The sequence below is a fragment of the Schistocerca piceifrons genome, chromosome 7 (assembly GCF_021461385.2).
Source record: "Schistocerca piceifrons isolate TAMUIC-IGC-003096 chromosome 7, iqSchPice1.1, whole genome shotgun sequence".
NCBI classification, from domain to species: domain Eukaryota; kingdom Metazoa; phylum Arthropoda; class Insecta; order Orthoptera; family Acrididae; genus Schistocerca; species Schistocerca piceifrons.
Window position 1 is genome coordinate 220,564,619 of NC_060144.1, and position 19,908 is coordinate 220,584,526.

Here is a 19,908-nt window from a genome sequence, read left to right on the forward strand (position 1 = left end):
ACGTCGACAACGCCTGAATAGCAGCCGTCAGCTGTGTTTGTTGTGCCTGAACAGCAGCCGTCAGCTGTGTTTGTTGGTCAATGAGTGCTTGCATAAGCTGTTCCATGTCTGCCCCGTCACGGACACACAAATCCACAATGCAGTGAAAATATCCCATCCTCGTCACCAAAAAGTGTTATAACCTTTAATCACCAATAATTGCGTGGATTTCAAACACTCACTTAGGAACAATAGCTGGTTACATGATAACAACTCAGTATCTCTTATTCGACTGCCGTGCCATGACATGCGGCCGGCGCCGTTTGTGGCTAGGTGCCGCTCCCGCGCTCAGCCGAGTTGCGGAGCGCCTCTATTGCCGTTTGTGCGTACTGTCGTGGCGGCACTGTCACAACACAACCAACTCTGGGAAAGCACACATCAGCTTGCTCACCACCTACTGGTCCACTCCTGCAAATGCACAGAGCCTGGAAATTTTTACATGGGCGGAGACGCCACACCCCTTCAACCTGCTGCGCATGGCTTAGCAATACCGCTGATTAAAGCTGATGCAGTGATTCAGATTCCGTGCTCAGCCCAAGTATCAATATGGAGAACAGGTCACAGATACTTGACCAACATACTTCTGCCACAGCTCACTCCTGTTTGATGTGCTGTCATGACAAGCATGTCATTTGGAGCCATACGCTGAGGCAGACTTCCTGTAAATACCACAACTCAACACTTGCCAGCCGGTCTCTTGATAGTCTTTGAAGTAGTTAGTTATGTGCCCTTCAAGAGTTGTGACCTAGACTGTATTACATTTGTGATTTGGATTGCTGGCTGGGCTGTTGTATATGCTTAAGACAGCTTTGCTATGCTCTGGACTTTTTCTGACTAGCCATTCACTTTATGAATCCACTGCCATTGATCTCAAAACCATCAGCTTGTTCTGTATTACTATCAGTGTGATTGGTCATAAAATATGTTCTATCTATGCAGTAGGATAGATACCAAACAATTTGTTCATGCTACTGAAAGATTTTTACTGATTCTAAAGATATATCAACACATCATACAACTATACCTTTTGAGCAACAATGAGTTCATAGACTGCACAAATGCCTGTTACTGTGATTCCTTGTTCTTTGCAAAGCATTGCTGTTGCAACAGACAAGATTGACAGAAGGAGTGAATGCCAACCTGTGAACAAATACCAAAAAATCACTTACAGAACTGTGATATTGGTAAATATCTAGCATGTTTTTCTTGTAAATTATCAAAATATAAGGTAACATCTCCAAATTAAGGTGTAATACTGTAGGAACAACATCTCTGAAAACAAATACGTTATGATAGTTTTACCATGTGGCCCACATAAAACAGGCCTGGCACATACAAGCCTGACACAAAATATGTTACCTTAATTAATGAGCAACAGAACTGGTCTTTACAGTAGCTGTTGGAAAAGATCACCTTTGGCAACATTGCATAGCTGTATGCAATTAAAGAAACTGAGTCACAAAATGCAGAAAACACTTTTGTGGCCAGATTCCTTTTAGTCACCTTGTACTAACCTGGTAATAGTTGCAGCTACTTAAATCAGCTGTTGGCTATCACAGTTCTATCGTTTGACTAGATGATGTTTTTCCTCTAGTTTAATGGATTACAGTGTACATTATGAACCCCACATTTATCATCCATAAGCAATCCAGAGTGGACAATATGGCAGATACAGTTGTTTATCATATTTGCAACATGAGGCTGTTTACTGATAACATGTGCAACAAATTCTTAGAAGCTATAATACTTTGTTGCTCATGTATCTTTCTCCATGTAGCCATGACCTAATGTAAAAGCAGCAAACTTTTACTGCAGGGACAGAAAGGGAAGAATCAGTTCATTGTGAAGAGTCAAATTAAGGTAGGTGAGAAAGAAATGATACTTTGTGTGTTTAAGAAAGATAACACTGGAACTGCAGTGATAAAATGAGATGATTTATATAGCAGCAAGTGACTGAAAAAGAAACCCAATAATGTGAGAAATATTAAATTGCTGTCCAAAACATGCAACGGATGAATCATTACGGGTGTAGGTAGTTCAAATTATGCAAAAACAGACATAATGTCTTATGGGATAACAGCAATCAGTGATTTTATAATGTTACTTTAAATCCGTCTTGATTGCAAATTTTTTTTATTATTCATATGACCGGTTTCGGTTCATTCAGAACCATCTTCAGATCTGTAAAAATAATTATACTAATTTACTATTTCACGAAAGCAAATCTTTTTCATCCTATCTTATCAACATCAAATGTACCAGAACGTACCTGATATTTAAGTTACAGGAGTAACCCGTCCAATTCAGCAACTTTCACATGCTACGTCACATAAAATTGGTTGGCAGAGTGCACGTCATTTACATTAATTATGACACTATTACCGACAGGTGGCGTCTGGTACATTTGTTACATTCCATTTGCACATACTGTATTCAGTAGATCTTTTTTATATTAAAAATATGTAATTAAAATATGTAGATGTCAAAGCTAAAATCTGTACTTGTCAGGATTAAAAAACAGTAAAATTATCATTTTTATACGATCTAACAGGCATAGGGCGATTTATATATCTATGGTGCTGGTGTGAACTTGTTTTCTTCTACGGTCTGCTTCCGTGGTTCCCGCCACTTTGGTGTTGTGCCGCGGTCCGCTCAGTCGTCTGCTGTCCATCGCCGCGGGCAAGAGGGCCGCACAGGAGGGCCCCGTCAACGACGCCAGGCGTTGCACGCGTCTTCCGGCTTCTCCACCGCGCACCATCTCTCATCCCTTGGCCTGGATCTCCATACGCAACAGTTGTCATCTTAGTAGGTCGTCATAAATGCTAAAATAGGCGTTATGATTGAATTCGCTTTGTTCGTTGAGGATTAAATCCGGATCTTTATTTTTATGGGTGTATATTTCGATCTCTTCTAAAATGTTAAGGAACCGTCCCTTGTGAGCTCTATGCAGGATGTCTAAGTTGTTTTCAATATTCGTGACTGAGTGCTTTGTCGCAGCCATATGCGCCCCAAAAGCTGTTTTGTTTTGAGAGTAGGTGTGCTCCCTGAATCTGGTTTCAAAGTTCCTACCAGTCTGCCCTATATATTGTTTACAGCAGTCATTACATTTGATTTTATATACACCTGAATCCTGAAATTTATTCCTATTACATATTCTGTGCCGGAGCTTCAATTTTAACGTGTTATTTGTTCGGAACCCTATTTTAACGTCGGATTTACGAAAGCATCTTTCAATTTTGTCTGCAATTCTTCCATTGTAAGTGAGAGCTACATATTTTTTCTTGTTGTTCCTCTTAACTGCTACTTGCCTTCCTTCTGTTTGTTCCATTTGCCTCTTCTTTATCTTCCTATAAATATTCATCACCTGCTTACACGTATATCCGTTCGCTACGGCCACTTGTTTTAAAATACTTAACTCCTTTTCTACTTCGTGTTGGCTTAGTGGCAATCTTAGTAGCCTGTATACCATCGAAGTAAAATATGCCCATTTGTATCGCGGTGGGTGACAAGAGCGCTCGTTGATAACTAGATCTGTACACGTAGGTTTTCTGAATATGCTAAATTCATGCTTCCCATTTTTCTTTATTAGTTTTAAATCTAAGTAATCTATACGGTTGTTTTCTTCAAATTCCATGGTGAATCTAATTTTCGGGTGTTGAGAGCTCATTTTTTGTGCTAAGTTTTCGATATCATTTTTATCTCCTTTGTATAATAAAATGGAGTCGTCCACATATCTCCTGTAATATACAATTTTCTCAGCGATATTAGGATTTTCATCAAAGAATTTGTTTTCTAAGTGATTTACAAAAATGTCAGCCAGCGTCCCAGCTAAACTGTTCCCCATTGCCAGCCCGTCTTTCTGTTGATAAATTTTACCATTGAAAGTAAAGTAATTGAACGACAAGACATGTTCCAACATTTCCACTAGTTCAATCACTTCCCCCAGTGCCAATTTACCATGAGTGAGGAGATTGTTCTTAATGATCTCAATCGTTTCTTTTACGGGAATGTTTGTGTACAGATTGGTGATATCCAATGAAGCTAGTGACGCATTCTGAGGTATAAGTACGTCTTTAATTTGCTCGGCAAATTCGTAGCTGTTGCTAATGTTGAAAGTCCGACGATATGTATACTGAATACAGTATGTGCAAATGGAATGTAACAAATGTACCAGACGCCACCTGTCGGTAATAGTGTCATAATTAATATAAATGACGTGCACTCTGCCAACCAATTTTATGTGACGTAGCATGTGAAAGTTGCTGAATTGGACGGGTTACTCCTGTAACTTAAATATCAGGTACGTTCTGGTACATTTGATGTTGATAAGATAGGATGAAAAAGATTTGCTTTCGTGAAATAGTAAATTAGTATAATTATTTTTACAGATCTGAAGATGGTTCTGAATGAACCGAAACCGGTCATATGAATAATAAAAAAAATTTGCAATCAAGACGGATTTAAAGTAACATTATAGTTCAAATTACACATACTCCCAAGTTAAACATTAAGTTTTATCTGGCTGAAACGGTAGTGCTCTATCTTTATTTCCTTAGCATGACAGTACAAATATTGCAAGAATGAATAAATATATTTCTTTTTTAATTCTCAAGAGACTTATGGGTATATCAATAGGAAAAAATTACCTGTTACTCTTTTCTTCCTCGTAGCCTTTGCATAAAACATGAAAGCTGCCAGAAAAAATACTGATGATAATGTTTCTGCTCTCCCCACTACACCAGTAACCTGAAAAGTTACATTTTCATCAATAAACTTTGTAATAATTTTGCATGTAATTGACATTATACAAAACTAAAGTGGTATTTGTAAACTTAGAAACAAACTTACTGCTTCTGTGTGTACCGGATGGACGGCAAACAGCATTCCACACACAAAACTGGTTATTTCCGGTAAGAATATACAACACATCCTGTCAAAAACAGTGACAATAACATTAATTACAGTAACAGTTTTATTCACAAAGTTGTTATTCAGCACAACTACACACACACATTGTATAAAAGTACACTCATGAAAAATTACTTTTGAGCAAAGAATAGTGTAGGTGCAAATCCAAAGTAAATGTATGATCCTTAAAATAGGATTCCTAATCCACAGGATTCTGGAACTCAGACCAGGAGAAGGGTAACTAAACAAATGGATGAAGAAAAAATACCCAGCTTAACGGACCAACAGAACATATGACAGTATTATCAGAATAAAAGAAGTCAGCCTGCTGGTCTACTAGTCAAGCACATGCCTGGAAACTGAGAGGTTATGGGATCAAATCTCAGTTGACTACTGATTTTTCAATCTGTGTTTCAACCTAGCCTACCACATTCAATAGCGTGAGGAGTTACCAGGAACAACACATGGTTTGGATTCCATATTAAACTATAGGTCTCCTTTCCTGTGTTGGATAGCTGGTGTAGGTTAGTGACACGTAAGTTGCTGAAGTGGCGTCCGACTGAAAGACTTGCACTAGACCATTGAGCCACACAAAATTATTACTATTATTATCTTCTTTCCTTTCTCAGACCTTAGGTCTGGTTAAAAATGGAAAGTGACGCGGACCTTGATCAAGTGTCACTTCCTTTTAACTGTACGGTATATGTTACATTGCATTTAGGAACTTTCGGGTAATTGAACATGTATCAATAATTACAGATTTCTGTAGTTGTATATATATGTTCGGATATAGCTGTATTGCATTGATGTACTGGTGGATATTGTGTGGTATGACTCCTGTAGTTGATAGTATAGTTGGTATAATGTCAACTTTATCCTGATGCCACATGTCCTTGACTTCCTCAGCCAGTTGGACGTATTTTTCAATTTTTTCTCCTGTTTTCTTCTGTATATTTGTTGTATTGGGTATGGATATTTCGATTAGTTGTGTTAATTTCTTCTTTTTATTGGTGAGTATGATGTCAGGTTTGTTATGTGGTGTTGTTTTATCTGTTATAATGGATCTGTTCCAGTATAATTTGTATTCATCATTCTCCAGTACATTTTGTGGTGCATACTTGTATGTGGGAACATGTTGTTTTATTAGTTTATGTTGTATGGCAAGTTGTTGATGTATTATTTTTGTTACATTGTCATGTCTTCTGGGGTATTCTGTATTTGCTAGTATTGTACATCCACTTGTTATGTGATCTACTGTTTCTATTTGTTGTTTGCGAAGTCTGCATTTATCTGTTGTGGTCTTTAATAATATGCTTGCTGTAATATCTGGTGTTTATTGTTTGATCCTCTATTGCAATCATGAATCCTTCTGTCTCACTGTATATATTGCCTTTTGTTAGCCATGTGTTGGATGCGTCTTGATCGATGTGTGGCTGTGTTAGATGATATGGGTGCTTGCCATGTAGTGTTTTCTTTTTCCAATTTAGTTTCTTCGTATCTGTTGATGTTATGTGATCTAAAGGGTTGTAGGAGTGGTTATGAAATTGCAGTGGTGTAGCTGATGTATTTATATGAGTGATTGCTTTGTGTATTTTGCTAGTTTCTGCTTGTTCTAGAAAGAATTTTCTTAAATTGTCTACCTGTCCATAACGTAGGCTTTTTATGTCGATAAATCCCCTTCCTCCTTCTTTTCTGCTTAATGTGAATCTTTCTGTTGCTGAATGTATGTGATGTATTCTATATTTGTGGCATTGTGATCGTGTAAGTGTATTGAGTGCTTCTAGGTCTGTGTTACTCCATTTCACTATTCCAAATGAGTAGGTCAATATTGGTATAGCATAAGTATTTATAGCTTTTATCTTGTTTCTTGCTGTCTATTCTGTTTTCAGTATTTTTGTTAGTCTTTGTCTATATTCTTCTTTTAGTTCTTCTTTAATATTTATATTATCTATTCCTATTTTTTGTCTGTATCCTAGATATTTATAGGCATCTGTTTTTTCCATTGCTTCTATGCAGTCGCTGTGGTTATCCAATATGTAATCTTCCTGTTTAGTGTGTTTTCCCTTAACTATGCTATTTTTCTTACATTTGTCTGTTCCAAGGCCGTATTTATATCATTGCTGAATACTTCTGTTATCTTCAGTAATTAGTTGAGTTGTTGATTTGTTGCTGCCAGTAGTTTTAGATCATCCACGTATAGCAAATGTGTGATTTTGTGTTGGTATGTTCCAGTAATATTGTATCCATAATTTGTATTGTTTAGCATGTTGGATAGTGGGTTAAGAGCAAGGCAGAACCAGAAAGGACTTAATGAGTCTCCTTGGAATATTCCACGCTTAATCTGTATTGGCTGTGATGTGATATTATTTGAATTTGTTTGGATATTAAGTGTGGTTTTCCAATTTTTCATTCCTACGTTTAGGAACTGTATCAATTTAGGATCTACTTTGTATATTTCCAATATTTGTAGTAACCATGAGTGGGGTACACTATCAAAAGCTTTTTGGTAATCAATGTATGCGTAGTGTAGCGACCTTTGTTTAGTTTTAGCTTGATATGTCACTTCTGCACCTATTATCAGTTGCTCTTTACATCCTCGTGCTCCTTTGCAACAGCCTTTTTGTTCTTCATTTATAATTTTGTTCTGTGTTGTATGTGTCATTAATTTCTGTGTAATGACTGAAGTTAATATTTTGTATATTGTTGGTAGGCATGTTAGGGGGAATATTTAGCTGGGTTTGCTGTGTCTGCTTGATCTTTAGGTTTCAGATAGGTTATTCCATGTGTAAGTGTATCAGGGAATGTGTATGGGTCTGCAATGTAACTGTTAAATAATTTAGTTAGATGTTAATGTGTTGAGGTGAACTTCTTTAGCCAGAAATTTGCTATTTTATCTTTTCCAGGGGCTTTCCAATTGTGCGTAGAATTAATTGCTTGGGTGACTTCATGTTGCAAAATTACCACTTCAGGCATTTGTGGTATCATCTTGTATGTGTCTGTTTCTGCTTGTATCCACCGTGCATGTCTGTTATGTTGTACCGGGTTTGACCATACGTTGCTCCAGAAGTTTTCCATGTCTGTTATGTTTGGTGGATTGTCTATTTTAATGTGTGTGTTATCTATTGTCTGGTAAAATCTCTTTTGGTTTGTGTTGAATGTTTGGTTTTGTTGCCTTCTATTTTCACTTTTTTTGTATCTTCTAAGTCGTTTGGCCAATGCTTGTAATTTTTGCTTCTTTTCATCTAATTGCTCTATCGTTTCTTCTTGTGAGATTTTACCTAACCTTTTTCGTTTTTTGTCTGATATTTCATTTCCTATAAATTGTGTTAGCTGTCCGATGTCTTTTCTAAGTTTTTCTATTCTGTTCTGTAGCCTGTGTTGCCATGCTGGTTTTATGGGTTTCTTCTGTGTGTTGGTTGGTTCTGATCTCTGCCTAGTGTGTATATTTAGTGTAGTGAGTGCTCCTATATAAACCAGTAGTTGTAACTCTTCCATAGTTGTATTTTCATTTATTTTGTTGTGTATGATTGTGTTGATAGTTGTTATTGTTGTTTTGACTTGTGGGTTATTTGGTGGTCTATGCAAGAATGGTCTAATGTCTGTATTTGTGTCTTTGTATTCTATATATGTCAGCTGAAATTTTTCTTCTATATCTAACATGTGTGTCACTTTATGTTCTATTTGTGCTTGTTCTGGTGGCTGTCTTAAGATTTCGTTTTCCTCTGATTGTTTAATTGATGCGTGTTGTTATCGGTTTGTTTGCTCTGGGATGTTTGAGTCCATTACTGTATTTTATTTTTCTTCTGACTGTACATTATTTTGTTCCAGTATTTGTTGTACTTGTTGTTTGATGTTTTCTAATTCTGACTAGGGTATCCTGTTATTTTTGATTATTACACAGATCTGATCATCAGCTAGTCATTGTTCTGTTAAAAATTTTAATTCTGGGTATCTGGTAATAAATGTTGTGTATACTTGTGATCTGTATCCAGTTGTGTTGGTTCCTAAGCTTGTTGCTTGGTAATAACAGAACATGAAGTGTCGGTTAACTTCATCAGACCATCTCATCCTCTGACTGTTTTCCTTCTAGGGTGGTTGCAGGAAGCATGTCCTGCAAAACACCTCTATTTGGATTTAAATCATTTTCCGTGTGGCTAGCAGTGTCGTTACCATTGTGGACAGGCATAGGGTTCAAGCGTCGTCCCCGACCATGACAGCGCTTGTCTGAGGCTTCATTAGTTCTGTCCTGAACCAACTAATCACACTAAAAGGGGGGATAGCCCTATTAGTGGTTTGTTCTTTTCATTGCCTTTTACGACTGGCAGAACATACCGGAGGCCTATTCTTTTCCCGGGCCTCCACGGGGTTATTATTATTGTTGTTGTAATTAATGCACAAATAAACAAAACAGAGGGAGCATTTCATTTGTCGTATGAAGGACGATAATAAACAGAGAGAAATACGTACATAAAAAAAGCAAATAAGTAAATAAAAATAGAAGGATAAACATGAGAGACAAAAATAAAAAACAAATAACTAAAAGTGAAGTAAACAATAGTGAACAAGAGCACAAAAGAAACAGTAATAAGGATAACTGTAGGACAGTAAATAGCGACCAAGCTGGGAGGCAGAAGATAGGAAATTTGGGGAACAAGTAAGGTTGTAGCACTATAAGACACGTTGGTACCACTGTTAAATGGAATATATGAATGGAAAAAAACTGTGAATGACACATTTACAGGAATTCCCAGTGTATTCTGCGAAATCGTTTCTATAACAAGCCTTTGTGTTCTGTTAATACACCCTCTTCCCCAATTCACTTGGTCATATTGGTATTTTTCTTCTTTCAGTTTTTTGTTTGGGAACTGGTGGCTGGTAGAAAAGCTGGAAGGATGACACAGTCTTATTGTACACACAAAAAACAGGTTTCACCATGTGTCTGGATCAAGTGAAGGATGGCTGAGATGATTAGTGAAAGTATAGAAGTTAAATCTCGCATCGCTCAAATCAAGGACCCATTGTCCTGGATAGGAGTAATAAGCCTATTTTGAAATAAAGTCAGACAACAGGTGCCCTTGTCTACTCAACATCTCCAGCAATTTAGAAACATTTCCACTTATTTCACAAGAGACATCTCTACACCCCAGAAAGATATCAGAAAGATAAAAGAAGACACAATGAAAAGTAAAACTGGAACACACACAGATACAACTTTTCATCAAAGAATTCAATCAATAAAAATAAAAGTACAGCAAATTAAAAACGGACTGTAGTCTTCAAACAGCACAGTAACATGCATCACAGAATACTGCTGTATAGTACTATTGTCATAAGCAAAAGTAAGCTGTTATTTTCGGGCTTCCTTAGTGAGTAAAAGACCACGCATTTATTAAATACTTTAAAGTAACATGTGATATATTTATTGTTATTCAGCATAAATATTTTGTGACACCAAGCTCTGAATTAACAGATATTGGCATTTACTAAAATTCTTTGTGTGTACCCATCACCTTGAGGTAGTATAGACGTCTCAGTCAATAAATCAACCGATATTATGCATAAAGTCTCAATTCACAAAAGTACACTAGTGCTATGTGAAGACATAAGTATGAACACTATCATAAATCAATAACATCCTCATAAGCATCATTCCCAGTTATGCAGTGGCATGGCTGGTTAACAATGCAACATGAGTAACTAAAAATTCTGCATAAGCATCTCCTCATGTGTTTACAAATACAGACAGTGATCATTGATGCATCTCATTTGCACAGTATGAGTGAAAGCTGGTTTGGAAAAGCTCATAACTGCTGGCCTATGAAAGATTCCTTTCAAAATAAAATGGCTAAGATTTTTTTGAATGTACTGTATTCTAAAAATTAATATAGGAGGAAAAGTACTCAGAAAAAATATCAAGCTCAAGTCTGTAGAGTTTGCTACACTACTTAAATTGAATTTTGATCAGACATTTCCAGAAGTACTCACAGCAGTAGGGCATTCAAATAACAAGCGGACATCACCACCTACTAGAAAGTTCTTCCAGACACTCATTTCCATTAAAAAGAGCCACAGTGAGCCAGAACTCCTAGACTTTTACCACAATTACAAAAAGGTCTACTTAAGGGCAATTCTTTTTTGCAAACAAGTCTTCAATTAACAAAATAATATTTAATGCTGATAAAAGCAGAGCTGTCTGGATGGTCATAAAACAGGAAACAGGTAAAAATAAACAAAAGCATTACAACTTAAAGGACAGGTGTCAATTGATAAATGTTCCACATAAACTAGCAAATTTTGAAAATGAATATTTATCTAATAATGTTGCAAAAGTTACAATAAAAATTACGGAACACAGATGCAGTTTATGTAAATAATGATGCAACAAATACAAATATGGTGTTGCCTATGAAAGAGGTTGAAGTCAAGATAGCAGAAGAATAAAAGTCAGCACACACAGATGAAGTGCCAGTATTTATACTCAAACAATGCCTAGACAGCATGCAAGCTCCCTTAACTAACAAAATAAATAAGCCCTACAGCAGAGGTAACTTTCCACAGTAGTTAAAACAAGCCTCTGCCACATATAGTTAACACTAGAGACAGAGAAACTTACAGGTCTGTATCTCTGCTGTCACCATTCTCAAAAATTGTAGCCAGTTGTGAAAGAAAGACTAATGAATTAGGCGAGAACAGTGCAGTTTGGTTCCAAAATAGTAGAAGTACAGAATCAGTGGTGATTATAAAAGTGGTACTACATGCAACAGATAATGAACTGCTTAACAGATATACTTTTAGATTTAAAAAATGTCTCTGACAATGTCAGTCATAAAATTCTACTGGAGAAGACAGAATCATTAGGAATAAGAAGGGTAGCTAATGAATGGTTGCAACCATATTTATAAAAATGGTTACAAGGCATAAAGATAGTAAAGGGACTTGCACACAGTGAATTTTTTAGTAAATTATTACATTGTTTTTTGGTTGCAGATGACATGCTACCAGTGCATGATAATGTACAAATGGTCCTGCAGAAGAATGTAAAATGGAAACTGTTCTTTAGACCTAATTTTTGTAGATTAGGCATCATGCAAAACACATTCACATTTCACAGATTTTAATAAAGAAAACCCACTGACAATGGTGCATAGGTGCTGAAAAATGTTTGTGTCACATTAAAAAGCAGTGTTTTTCTTAAGAAGCAGATCTTATATCCAATAACTTAGTAAAACATTTATCAGATCCAAAATACATTAATAGAAAAGTTCCACAAGGCAGCAACTTAGGATCATTGTTGTTCTTAATATACATAAGTGACTTAGAAATGTTAGGCATGGAGAAAAAATTCTCTTCGTAGCTGAGAAAAACATGTTAATTATAGATGAAATGACAAAACTCCTGGTATAAAAAGCAAATAAAATCCTCAGTATTGTTGACAACTAAAACTGAAGATAAAATTAACACCATGAATTTCTGTCAAAGAGAGGAAATAATACACTAAATAAATATGATAATTCTTTAGATTGCATAATAAAACAATTTTTTTTAGGAAATACAATTATATATTGATACCTTCAGCTGCTGACGAGCATTGATATATATCAATGGGGACAGGTGAAAATGTGTGCCTGACTGGGACTCAAATCCGTGATCTCCTGCTTATATGGCAGATGCTCTATCCATCTGAGCCACCGAGGTCACAGAGGATAGTGTGACTGCAGGGACTATCTTACACACGTCTCCCACGAGACCCACATTCTCACCTTGTATGTCCACAAACTACATTCGTAGTGTCCCTACCCAACACACTCATTACTCGTGGAAGACATTCTTGTCAAGTCCCGTAAGAGTTTGGGTAATATGTGTGCATCCGCACTGAAGAAGGAGGTCATGGCCAGTATTGCCAGAACTATATACTTATATAGATATGGTGTCTGTTCTTTCGGACATGTAATGAGTGTAATGAGCAGGGGCACTACAAATGTAGTGTGTGGACATTAAGTTGGGAATATGGGTCTCATGGGAGGCGTGCGTGAGATAGTCCCTGCAGTCGAGTTGCACTATCCTTTGTGTCCTCGTTGGCTCAGACAGATAAAGTGTCTGTCGTGTAAGCAGGAGATCTCGAGTTCGAGTCCTGGTCGGGGCACACATTTTCATCTGTACCCGTTGATATATATCAACGCCCGTCAGCAGCTGAAGGTAGTAATATATAATTCTAATTTCGTTCTAGACGGCTGCAGGCCATCAACGGTGTCTGTTCTTTCAGACATGTCCGAAAGAACAGACACCATATATATATAAAATTGTGTGAATATTGACTGTCAGCTGAAATGGAATGAGTACACCAAGATACCATCAATAAGAATTTCGCCAACTAGTTAAACTCTTACACTGTAAGACTTAAAGAGTCTTATCATCAGTTTACAACAACTGATAGTTACATACTATTCCTGTGTGCACTCCTTAGTCCTTAGCTACCATACGTTTGGCACCACATGCAAAAAATCTGGCAACAATAATGAAACTACAAAAAAGTGCAGTAATAGTAGTAACTAAAATACAAAAATTGGCTCACTACAAAAATCTGTTTTAAGAGTTGGGGAATCTAACAGAATCATTTGAGTGGAACTGTCATTACATCATGAGTGTAACATCATGCATATTAATAGAAAAATAAGTAATTAGTATACTAACAGCTCTGCTAACGATTTTGGAAAAAGAACCAAACTTGCATGTACTGGGGGGGGATTCTATAGTATTTTCCACTACGGAATTAACGGTGCGGTATACACTGCCCAAGTGCAGTATACACTGCCCAAGGAAATTAAACAGATAACTAAAATCAGCAGTTTTAAAAATACTCTTAAAGCAACGTTGGGAAAATTTGAAAAAAAAAAAAAAAAGTCCCTGTTATTCCACAATATACTTCTGGATTATAGATCATCTTACTGGAAAATTTGTCAAGGTTCTATGATGGAAAATGCTAATCTCCTTTCATCTTGCGATTAAACAATGTAACATTAGTTTTAATATAATCTAGACCTGTAAGTTACTATATACCAGTACTTTTGTTAAGTTTTAACTATGTTTTATTGTTGTGTTAAGCTGGTATGTCTAATATCATTTTAAATTAACTTGTGGATGACTGAACAGCTAACTGTTCACACTAAGGTAACATTACCTCAATGTGTGTTATTGTAAATTCGCACCTCTATGTGGGCATGCCAACTAACAAACTGTCAGTCTGGATGAATGGTTACCACCAAACTATGGCCAAGAAACATCTGGACAACCCCACAGCTGAACATGCTGCCCAACATGATATGCTTCATCTCAATGACTGCTTCATAGCCTGTGCCATCTGGCTCCTTTCTACTGACACCAGCTAGTCTGAACTGCCCAGGTGGGAAGTCTCCCTAAAACATACTCTTCATTCCCATAACCCCCCTGGACTCAACCTTCACTAATCCCTGTTCTCTCCCTACCAATCCTCTTTGGTGCTCCCACTAAAGCACCACACATTACATCAAGGTGCCCATAGTCCCCCCCCCCCCCCTTCTCTACATCTCTCCATCTTGTATTATTGAAAGAATATCTTGACTGAACTAAATAATAAAAAGCTGTCCATAGTAAAATGAGTAGAATGCCAAGCGTATCAATTACTGATGCAGTTATACAAAAATGGAAAGCTATGTTGTAAAATGAAAACAAAATACAAGTGACTTTTCTGCCAATTAATAAAGAAACAAAAACTAGTTAATGATAATTTTCTTGGAAATTCTTAGAAGACAAGGACAATGATATTTTTATTTTTCTATTTTTATATGTTGAATTAAAGGAGGAATCGCAACAAAGATAGCAGGAATTAAAATGTTTACTCTGGCTCAGATCTACTGCACATAATACTTTCTACAACAAAAGTCAAAATAAATGGGACAATACTCTCTGCGGAAATGTTATAAACAAAGAACAAAGCAGTATCCGCACCCAGCTCTGTGTACATTGATGTTATAGCTTCAAGTTGAACAAATACATTTCAAGGACAACGCAATACATGAAAGTCACAGATCAAGTAAACAGAGTAAGACGTGTCACTTTAACAGTCAAATCATAACCGAGTCCGAGTCTAGCGGCCGCTGGCTGGCTGACCGCTTAGGTGGCACTGCTGCTGCATGGCTGGCAGACAGTGCCACATGTAGAGGACGCGCATAACTGCGCCGCAGCACTTTGAAAGATCGGCGAGTCACAACACTTTTCCCCCCTTTGAAGCTTTTGCACAGGTCTTGATGGAGGTGGCCTGTAGACTGATAATGTTCATAGGTGTTGTTTGACTGGCCCTAAAGTCTCAAGGAGGAAGCTTCCATTACGAACAGAAGTGTTCCCGATGATAACGGGTCGAGATGACAGGAGACATAGGGGTCAAATCTGCTGGGGCCCCATGCACCAATCTGCCCATTGTGTCAAGTCCAGTTGTTATAACAACAGGAGACATGGGCTATGTGTCCGCGTCCATAGGAAGAGGCGAGTAGAGTTGCTCCGACAGATGATGGTCATCTGGTTCCTGCATGGGCACGTCTCCTGTTGGCATCAGTTCTTGTGCTGGTACCGATATGATGGTGAGAGGACTGCGTTGTGAGTAATGAGAGATTCCAGGATCCCGAGCGTCAGGTAGAGCTGAAGGTGGTGTAGTGGCATCCGCAACAGGCGTTGCCAGCACACAAGGCTGAAGCTGGTCTGAATGACACACTGCAACACCCGTGTCTGTCTGGATTTCATACAGGCGTTGGCCACGGTGCCCTAAGATACAGCCAGGATTCCATTTTGGCCGCCTGCCATATCCCCGTACCCATACATGGTCGCCGGCAGTGAACTGGCCAAACGAAGGCACCCGCGGCCGTGAGGTGGCAGGCCGCAGAAGATGAAGTAGCATGCGGGGCTGTCGGCCATGTAAGAGCTCAGCCGGGCTGTCGCCCATGGGGGTGAAACAGTAAGAAGCCAGAAACTGGAGAAGCGCATCATCAGGAGCAGACGAAGTCAGGAGTTTCCTCATCTGAGCCTTAAATGTGCGGACCAGTCGTTCAGCCTCACCATTTGACTGTGGATAGAATGGAGGGGCCGTGGCATGCATGACGCCGTCACGGGCACAAAAATCCGCAAAACTGAAAGAGGCAATTGCGGACCATTATCAGTGACAAGAGTAGAAGGAAGGCCTTCCAAAGAGAAAATGCGAGCTAGAGCATTGGTGGCTGCTGCAATGGTAGGCGACGTGCAATGGACAATGAAAGGAAAGTTAGAGTAGGCGTCAGTAACGAGAAGCCAATAAGTAGCTAAAAAAGGTCCCACGAAGTCAGCATAAATACACTCCTGGAAATTGAAATAAGAACACCGTGAATTCATTGTCCCAGGAAGGGGAAACTTTATTAACGCATTCCTGGGGTCAGATACATCACATGATCACACTGACAGAACCACAGGCACCTAGACACAGGCAACTGAGCATGCACAATGTCGGCACTAGTACAGTGTATATCCACCTTTTGCAGCAATGCAGGCTGCTATTCTCCCATGGAGACGATTGTAGAGATGCTGGATGTAGTCCTGTGGAACGGCTTGCCATGCCATTTCCACCTGGCGCCTCAGTTGGACCAGCGTTCGTGCTGGACGTGCAGACCGCGTGAGACGACGCTTCATCAAGTCCCAAACATGCACAATGGAGGACAGATCTGGAGATCTTGCTGGCCAGGGTAGTTGACTTACACCTTCTAGAGCACGTTGGGTGGCACGGGATACATGCGGACGTGCATTGTCCTGTTGGAACAGCAAGTTCCCTTGCCGGTCTAGGAATGGTAGAACGATGGGTTCGATGACGGTTTGGATGTACCGCGCACTATTCAGTGTCCCCTCGACGATCACCAGTGGTGTACGGCCAGTGTAGGAGATCGCTCCCCACACCATGATGCCGGGTGTTGGCCCTGTGTGCCTCGGTCGTCTGAAGTCCTGATTGTGGTGCTCACCTGCACGGCGCCAAACACGCATACGACCATCATTGGCATCAAGGCAGAAGCGACTCTCATCGCTGAAGACGACACGTCTCCATTCGTCCCTCCATTCACGCCGGTCGCAACACCACTGGAGGCGGGCTGCACGATGTTGGGGCGTGAGCGGAAGACGGCCTAACGGTGTGCGGGACCGTAGCCCAGCTTCATGGAGACGGTTGCGAATGGTCCTCGCCGATACCCCAGGAGCAACAGTGTCCCTAATTTGCTGGGAAGTGGCGGTGCGGTCCCCTACGGCACTGCGTAGGATCCTACGGTCTTGGCGTGCATCCGTGCGTCGCTGTGGTCCGGTCCCAGGTCGACGGGCACGTGCACCTTTCGCTGACCACTGGCGACAACATCGATGTACTGTGGAGACCTCACGCCCCACGTGTTAAGCAATTCGGCGGTACGTCCACCCGGCCTCCCGCATGCCCACTATACGCCCTCGCTCAAAGTCCGTCAACTGCACATACGGTTCACGTCCACACTGTCGCGGCATGCTACCAGTGTTAAAGACTGCGATGGAGCTCCGTATGCCACGGCAAACTGGCTGACACTGACGGCGGCGGTGCACAAATGCTGCGCAGCTAGCGCCATTCGACGGCCAACACCGCGGTTCCTGGTGTGTCCGCTGTGCCGTGCGTGTGATCATTGCTTGTACAGCCCTCTCGTAGTGTCCGGAGCAAGTATGGTGGGTCTGACACACCGGTGTCAATGTGTTCTTTTTTCCATTTCCAGGAGTGTACATTCCCAGGGCTTCTAGGGTGAAGACCACGGTGACAAAGATGACTTCGGGGTGGCGGCCTGTGACGCACAAGGGCTGCAGGCAGCGACCATGTGTGCGATTTCAGAGTCGATGCCAGGCCAGTACACATGACAGCGCGCCAGAGATTTTGTGCGAAAGACACCCCAGTGCCCTTAGTGAAGGGGGTGCAAGAGCGAAGGACGCAAAAGACGCAGATACCACAACACGTGGTGAAGCATTTTCGGTGGAAAGGAGGATAACACCATCCCTAGCCGTGAGGCGATAACGCAAAGTGTAGTAGTTCCGCAATGGATCACAAGTCTTAGCGGACGGACGATCTGGCCAACCCTTCTGAATACAGTGTAAAACCTGGGAGAGGGTAGGGTCAGAACCCGTAGCAGCCGCCAGCCGGTCCCCGGTGATGGGGAACCCGTCCACAACCCGCTGCTCGGCAACATCCAGGTGGAAACACAAAAGTTCGTCCCTATCGAATGCCAGATCAGGACCCATGGGAAGGCGAGACAGTGCATCAGCATTTGCATGTTGAGCCATTGGCCAGAAATGAATCTCATAATTGAAATGAGACAAGTAAAGAGCCCAACACTGGAGGTGGTGTACAGCCTTGTCGGGAAGTGACGTTGATGGATGAAACAAGGAAACAAGAGGTTTGTGATACATAACAAGATGAAATTTGGACCCATAGAAAAAAACACCAAACTTATGAAGAGCATAAATAATGACCAAAGCTTCTTTTTCAATTTGAGAATACTTTTGTTGGGCATCCATGAGCGTTTTGGAGGCATAAGCAATGGGTTGTTCAGAACCATCAGAAAAACGGTGCGCAAGGACTCCACCAACCCCGTATTGAGAGGCGTCCATGGCAAGAACAAGATGTTGGCCAAGTCGATAAGTAGCCAGGCACGGGGCCTGTTTCAGAATAGTCTTCAATTTCTGGAAAGCCGCATAGCATGACGCGGGCCAGTGAAAAGGCACGTTTTTATGCAACAGGCGATGCAACGGCTGAGCCACCGAAGCAGCAGATGGTAGAAACCTGTGATAGTATGCTATTTTCCCCAAGAAGGCCTGCAGTTCCTTAACAGATGTAGGGCAAGGAAAGGCTTTGATCGCAGCGACAGTTTGCTGAAGCGGACGAATACCATCCCGAGAGAATTGAAACCCCAAGTACGTGATAGATGCCTGAAAAAATTTTGATTTCTGAAGATTACACTTAAGACCAGCAGTCTGTAAGACATGAAAAAGTGTGCGGAGATTCTGAAGATGTTCTTCAGTGGTGGAGCCAGTGACAACAATGTCGTCCAGGGACAGTGAGCAATAATTGTTCCAAGAATCGCTGAAAGAGAGCAGCGGTGCTGACAACCCCGAATGGCAATTGTTGGTATTGGTAGAGGCCGAAAGGCGTGTTAAGGACCAGAAACTACTGGGAAGCAGCGTCGAGAGGAAGTTGATGATAAGCTTCTGATAGGTCAAGTATAGAAAAATACTGGCCTCCAGCAAGTTTAGTGAACAATTCTTCAGGTCGAGGCATAGGGTAAGTGTTGATACGGTATTGAGCATTTACAGTGGCTTTGAAATCACCACAGAGATGAATATCACCATTTGGCTTAGCTACAACAATGGCAGGAGAGGACCACTCACTGGAAGTGACAGGAAGCAAGACCCCTGAAGCAGTGAGATGATCCAGCTCCTGTTTTACCTGATCACAAAGGCCACAGGAATGAGCCGAGCCCGAAAAAACTTATGCCGACCAGTGGGTCTGAGCATGACATGAGCTTCAAAGTCATTTGCACGGCCTAACCCAGGAGAAAAAAGGGACAAAAATGTCGTCGACAAGGAATCCAATTGAGCATAAGGAATAGCATCAGAGACGATACTGACAGAGTCACCTATGGAGAACCCGAAAATGCGGAAAGCATCGAAACCAAAAAGATTCTCCGCATTACTATGGTCGACCACAAATATTGGATCAGTGCAAACGACAGATTTGTAAGGTACCTCAGCATCAAATTGTCCCAAGAGAGAAATCTTCTGTTTATTGTAAGTCTGTAATTGCCTAGTGACAGGTGACAGGATTGGAAAACCCAGCTGAAGATATGTCTGAGAATCGATGATAGTGGCAGCAGAACCAGTATCCACCTGCATGTGAACGTCTTGACCAAGTAT

The 19,908-nt window shown here is 40.3% G+C and overlaps 1 protein-coding gene across 1 annotated transcript in view; it reads right to left on the minus strand.

Annotated features, from left to right (window-relative positions):
• LOC124804746 (protein O-mannosyl-transferase Tmtc3) overlaps window positions 1–19,908 on the minus strand; it is a 136,546-nt gene that overhangs the window by 85,310 nt on the left and 31,328 nt on the right. The window contains exons 5-7 of the mRNA XM_047265047.1: window positions 4,888–4,969; window positions 4,686–4,785; window positions 1,064–1,179 (exon numbers count right to left, since the gene is read on the minus strand). Of these exons, the coding sequence (XP_047121003.1) occupies window positions 1,064–1,179; window positions 4,686–4,785; window positions 4,888–4,969 (298 nt within the window). The remainder of the gene's footprint in view (window positions 1–1,063; window positions 1,180–4,685; window positions 4,786–4,887; window positions 4,970–19,908) is intronic.